At 54.1% G+C, this 6,237-nt stretch overlaps 1 protein-coding gene across 4 annotated transcripts in view; it reads left to right on the top strand.

The window, feature by feature from the left end:
* The first annotated feature begins 1,248 nt into the window (after positions 1-1,248).
* FGF9 (fibroblast growth factor 9) overlaps positions 1,249-6,237 on the top strand; it is a 36,387-nt gene continuing 31,398 nt past the window's right edge. The window contains exon 1 of one of the 4 annotated variants that reach the window (XM_081311117.1): positions 1,249-2,338. In XM_081311117.1, coding sequence (XP_081167243.1) covers positions 2,062-2,338 — 277 coding nt within the window. In that variant the 5' untranslated portion in view covers positions 1,249-2,061. Of the gene's footprint in view, positions 2,339-3,399; positions 3,524-3,779; positions 4,462-6,237 lie in introns of those variants that run through there. The other 3 variants (XM_081311118.1, XM_081311119.1, XM_081311120.1) reach the window with 3 other exon arrangements.

Raw genomic sequence — 6,237 nt, 5'->3', positions numbered from 1 at the left:
TCTGAGACAATGTGAACAAAGAGGAGCAGGGGAAAGAGACAAGGGCTCGCGGGCGGGCTTCTGAGCGACTGTGTGTGTATTGGGGTGCGCCGCACTCCGCGTCTCCAGCCACTGGGGATCCGGGCGCCTGCGGGTGGGCTGGGAAACAGAGCGCAACGGGGCCGGGCTCTCAGGCTGGCTCGGCCCGGCCGAGCCCCTTGTGGCCCAGGGCAGAGAGTTTCTTTGTCCCTGTCTCCAGCTGGGCGCGAAGGCAGATGGGCGCGAGCAAAAGCCCGAACCTGGGACTGGAGATCCGCTTCCAAGTGCGGCGCGACAGGACGGAGTAGGAAGGAGCGCCTACTGCCCAGGGCGCCCCGCAAGCGTCTGGCGCCCTGATCTCCAGGATCCGCGGAGGGAGACACTGGAATTCGCCTCTCCCTTCCCGGTGCCAAAATGGGGTTTAGTATGGCACAGCTTGTCCTAAATAGCGTGGTTTGGAGCGCTCTTCTCTACCCTACTCCCCTAAGACGCGCGCGCTAGTCTGGGGCAAGAGTCGAACTCGGGGATAGAGGCGGTTCTCTGGCGCCCCCCCAGCCGAAAGCACCGCGGCCGTGGGGACCCGAGCGGAGGGGCCGGGCCGGGCGGGACCTAAACATAGCCCTAAGGCAAAGATGCCCAGCAGAACTCCCTAACAAAACCGAAAGGGTGGCCACATCGGCAAGTGTGTGTGTGTGTGTGTGTGTGTGTGTGTGTGTGTGTGTGTCTGGGGGATGACTTACATTCAACCGTCTTACCTGAAATCTAGTTTGCTCTTCTGTGTCTGGCTGAAGAAGGAAAGAAAAACTGCCATGTCCATCAAAGCCCATTAAACCATCCCCTTCCCTCAACTCGACTAAGTCACATTTTATAATGCGACGCAAAATTACAGCGTCCACGTGAAAACTAGTTTCCCAGTTTCACTCAATGTAGCGAGCTAGATTTCAGTTTACCAGCTTCTCTTAAGCAGGAGAACTTGGGGTCTCAGGAGACTCCAAGGGTTTCTTTCTCCTGCCTCGGGCTGTGCATCTTTCATTTGCTTTTCTTTATGAAGCAAGGGTTCCTCGGCCGTCTTCCCAGGAAGTTCCGCGCTCTGCTTGGCTGCGCCCCGCCTGCCGCAGAGCGACGCGGGCAGAAGGACGAGCGCTAGGACCGCGGGGATCCCGGGCGGCCGGGCGCTACCTTAAACCCAGCCCAATGCCGCTGCCTGCGCCACTCTGCGCGCCGGCGGGGGCTGCGCAGGAGGAGCGCTCCGCCCGGCTACAACGCTCCGCGAGCCGGCGCGGCAACACCTGTTCGCGGCAGCCAGGGCGGCACGCGAGCTCCCGGACGCGGCTCTCCTCGCTTGCCGCTGGCCACCGGTTCTAAGCCAATGGACCTCTGCCGAGCCTCTCGAGATTTCTGGATACTAGCTTTGGACGCCTAAAGTTTTTGCTTCTTTTTGTTTTATTATTATTATTTTTTTGGAGGGGGGACTGGGAGGGGAGTTTTGTCGCCGCCACAACCGTGAGATTTTTTTACCCCCTTGAAGGATTCATGCTGATGTCTGCAGAGTCGGTTAGAGAGTAAAAACAGCGCATGCCTTCCTGGAGTCAGGATCCGTAAATTCTGACGTAGCCCGTGCATCTTAAAAATCCCTATAATAACGCCTAGGCATTTAAGTTGCTATGGTCATTCTGATCTCAAGCAAATGGAGAAACTACGGATTTTTTTTCCTTATTACGGTCGGATGGGATGAAGACCTTCCTGCCTGCTAAGAGCTGGGGATCTATCTATAGAGATACATAGATATGCTTATCAATATGTCAGTGTGTGAGTATAAAGTGGTGGTTTCTTAGACTATCAGTGGTTTGACCTTGAACCTGTGCCAGTGAAGCAGCAGATTACTTTTATTTATGCATTTAATGGATTGAAGAAAAGAACCTTTTTTCCCTCTCTCCCTGCAACTGCAGTAAGGGAGGGGAGTTGGATATACCTCGCCTAATATCTCCTGGGTTGACACCATCATTATTGTTTATTCTTGTGCTCCAAAAGCCGAGTCTTCTGATGGCTCCCTTAGGTGAAGTTGGGAACTATTTCGGTGTACAGGATGCGGTGCCGTTTGGGAATGTACCCGTGTTGCCGGTGGACAGCCCGGTTTTGCTAAGTGACCACCTGGGTCAGTCCGAAGCAGGGGGGCTCCCCAGGGGACCCGCAGTCACGGACTTGGATCATTTAAAGGGGATTCTCAGGCGGAGGCAGCTATACTGCAGGACTGGATTTCACTTAGAAATCTTCCCCAATGGTACTATCCAGGGAACCAGGAAAGACCACAGCCGCTTTGGTAGGTATACCATTAACCCTATAGTGTCCATACGATGACATGTTGGACTGTAACTACCAAGAAGAAGGTGGTGGTTGGGCGGGGGGTGCGGGAAGGGATCTCTCTTCTCTCTCTCGCTCTCTCTTCTCTCTCTGCCTTGCCAGCTCAGGGGGGGAAAGCCTCCGGAATTGCAGATCTGTCGCTGGCACCAATGCAAGTCTACGTTGAAAGGCCTTTTTTTTTTTTTTTTTTTTTTTTTTAAGAGGGGGCATGACTATGAATATAACACAAGTCCTTAGTTCTTTTGCATCAAATACATGGGAAGATCGGATTTAGGAAGTTTCTTTTGAATGGACTGATTCTACTAGTTTAAAGCTTTAATCATTAACTACTAAGTACTTAAAAATGCATTCAGTTTCCTTAAGGCAGTGAGTATATTATGCTCAGATTAAGATTTCCCCTTTTCCTCTAATAAGTATTCTGCTTGAATTGTAAATTAATTGTATTGTTTATTCCCCCCAAGTGTGTCTGAAAAGCCCGTAGGCGAAGATTGCTGACTGATTGTTCTGTTGGGAGGAGGGCTAAAGTCATATTTTAGACTCTGAATAGCAGGACAGAGGCTTTGGGGAAATGACTTGGGAAAGGACAGAATGCTCACCAGGGGTGTTTGTCCTTCTAGTTATCAAGTTATAACCTCTATTTATTAATTTCTACAGTGTGCAGCCCTGTGTGGGTTTCCTGAATGGTTCTCTGATGTGAGTGTGTGCATGCCCGTGTAAAAGCTGCAAGCTAATTTTAAAGGGCATTCCGAGGATTTCATTTTCCTAGGAGGGTATTTGTGACTCAGCACTGAGGGCTGCAGACTGGAGGGTGGTGACTCTGCCCGTTTTGATGCCTGCACACACGTGCCTGCTGGGGCACCTTTAGCCCTACAGCACAAAGTCAACCAACATAGTCCTGATTAGGGTGGGAGGAATCTAGCTCCCCCCCCCATTACTTTTTTTTTTTTTTTAATTAAGCGCCAGTTTGGGCAACCAGACTGTTGGAAGGAGTTAACTTCTGAGTGAACCCACCTGACAACACTTAAACTAGGTCGTAAAAAACAAAGTCCTGTGGTGATTTTTCTTCCTCATGCTTTAATGCCAGATGTGGAGCACAATCTAAACTACATGTTTAGCTTCGTTGGACTGTAGATGATGCCAGAAGGTGAGAAGGGCTCAGGCCTGAGATGAGGATAGTTTCAGATACTCGAGGCCCAGTTTTTCTCCTTTTGATCTTTACTGAGCCTGAGCCCAAAGCGGTAAATAGTAAATTTCTCTAGCCTTCTTCCCTCACCGCTTAAAAAAAAAAAAAAAGCTCTTCGCTGTACAATTATTAAGTTAAAATGTAACTGTTCTCCCACCGCCCCAGAAGTAAACGTAGCTTCTGGTTGTTGCAAGGGAAGACGGAACTTTACGAAAAGTGCTTTTCTAGCTGGCCGCTTTAAGGGCTGCTACCGTGCTTAGCATTCAGTACCAGAACAACAGGAGGTGGGCGGCCGTGGGTGGGAGAGCGAGTGTGTCCGAGTCCCCAGCGGCCACTAGCCTGGCAGCGCCAGCAGCCAGAGTGTGGCGTGGGCGGCCAGTTCGGTGCGCCTGCAGCCCGAGTCCCAGCCCTCCCGCGCTCGCGGCCGGCAGGTGCGGGCTCGGTCGCCCCGGCCCCGCAGCGCACTAGGCGGCTGCCCGGATAGCTCCGCGCGGTCCTAAACGCTCTCGGTTTCTGACTCCTTTTCCACCGGGATCGGGTGCGCCCCCGATGCTGCCGGGACGACTCGTGTTTGGGGGCGGTGGGCAGGGTCTGACACACTTCTAACCGCATTTAGAGGATCTGAGTTTTCATTTTTGCCCAAGTTCAGTCCCTTCGCTTTCTCTTTGTGTGAGTGTGGGTCTGGCAGTGCTGACAGCCGCCGCCCGGGGCAGCGCGGTGGTTTGCGGTGTGGGAACGGCTGGAGGCGCGCGCCGCTGCAAGAGAGTTGGTGGCGGGGACTGAGGACAGGCTGGAGGTCGGATCCCTGAGCTCCGCAGTCTCATTCCTTGTCCCTCCCCCTCTTTCTGAAGCGCGCAGCTGGGTTTTAGAGAGTCGAAGGGCTCTACGTGGTCCGGGAGGTGGGTCGGGGTCCCTGGGCGAGGAAAGGGTCAGAGCTGCCGGGGAAGGGGTGAGGGACAAAGGGGCCGCGGAGGCGGGCGGAGGGGGCGGTGTGCTATTGTTAACAGCTTTCGAAGAGTAGGGCTCCGCGGGCCGGTTTTTCTGCGCTCCCACTTCAGTGCCCGCCTCTGGGCTGGGGGTAGCCGGCGGTGAGTGCCAGGGTATGGAGGGGGCGCACAGCTGCAGGGGCGTCGCGGCTGGCTAGGACCAGCTTCATTGTGTGAATTTTCCCGGGTGCAGCACGATGGTGCCCTGGTGTGGAGAGATTATAGGATGTTGTAGTTGGGGCTTCTCCACGTACCTCCCCCATGGCTTTTTTTTTTTTTTTTTAATGCAGTCACCTTTAGGGTAGGACGTTTATCACACGAAAGCAAGTCACCAGAAATTCAGTAACTGTCACCGAGGAGAGCAAGGATGCAAGGGTGGGGACCACGCGGGTGGGGAAAGCGAGAGAGGCACGTTCTGGGGTCAGCGGAAAAGGACTACAGGTACAGCGGTCGAATAAGAGAGCATTGAACAAAAAACTAGATCTCCTCACCCTTCCTCGATCCTAGAGGTTGGAGAAAGGTGTCGCCAAGGAAGTGACATCGCTACTCCTTAGGATCTTCGGCACAGTGTGTGTGTGTGTGTGGGGGGGGGGGCGGTGTTTGATTGGTGGAGAGCGGAAGTCCCGGCCCAGGTTGGGGACTGGTGGCGCCCGGGCCGCTACCTAGTAGGTTCGCCCTGTGTCGGTGGCGGGGGAAGGGCGCTAGCGCATCGCCGTGCCACTCACCCTCGTTTGGATGGAGCTGAGTGGGTGGCTGTGCGCAGTGGGGGTGGGGAAGAAGTGTGAGGCAGGAGGGTTATTTAAGTCTTTCATCCGGTTGCAGTGAGAAACGGGCCCCCGGGGTGACAGCAGTGCCGCGGTCTCCCGCTGCTGCCTCTGCGGCAGGTCCCAATATTAGCAACCTCTGCAGCGCGGTGCGTGTGCCGGGAGCCTCCTACTCCTGCCTTCCAGCCCCGCCCAGAAGGAGGCTGCGTCGGCGCTAGGACCCGGAGGCGCGATGCGGGAGGGTGGAGGGAGCTAGCAGGCAAAGGGAGGGGGCTGAGGGTCTGCGGCAGCTCATCGCACCTGGCGTTCCTGCTAGCCGCTGCTGCCTCACCTTTTACCCTCTTCCTTCCCCCAGCAGAGGCCTCCAGCTACTCCCTCTGGCTCCTCCCTGGGGACTTCATCTTTACCTTCAGTTTCAGAGTAGCTTTGGGTGGGGGGTGGGGTGGGTTTACATCTTGATTAAAATAGAAGGTGCATTTTTCTACCTGAAATGGAAGGGCAGAAGGAAACGTGCTGGAAAAAAGATTTTTGCCGCCCCCATGCAGCTGCAGGTGACTGCAGGGGCTGGCTAGCTTGGCTGTGACACAGCAGCAGCAGTGCAGGGGGGTGTGGGGGTGGGGAAGTCAGTGTTGTTCCAGCAGGAGCTGCAGCAGGGACAACTTAGGTGGGACCTTAAGGGAGCCCTTTGTTTTTTCCTTTGAGGGTAGCGGTGTAGAGGAAAGGTTGAGCAAGGAGAAGAACTGGGAATTGTATCTCTAGGTAATAGGCTGGAGGAACAAGCGTCTTTCTTTTATATATTTATGTATTTTCACTTTCAAAGCACTCCAGCCTTGCTAGATGGAGAGGAGAAAAGGATGAGCAGAAAATTGGGGCAATGGTAATGTTGAATAATAAATGGTAATGTTGGACCACCACCTCTTGGCAT

The sequence above is a fragment of the Spermophilus citellus genome (genome assembly GCF_964194105.1).
Source record: "Spermophilus citellus genome assembly, chromosome: 1".
In the NCBI taxonomy this organism is placed as follows: Eukaryota; Metazoa; Chordata; class Mammalia; order Rodentia; family Sciuridae; genus Spermophilus; species Spermophilus citellus.
The sequence above is the reverse complement of the archived record's forward strand: the minus strand, read 5'-3'. Positions and strand labels throughout refer to the sequence as shown.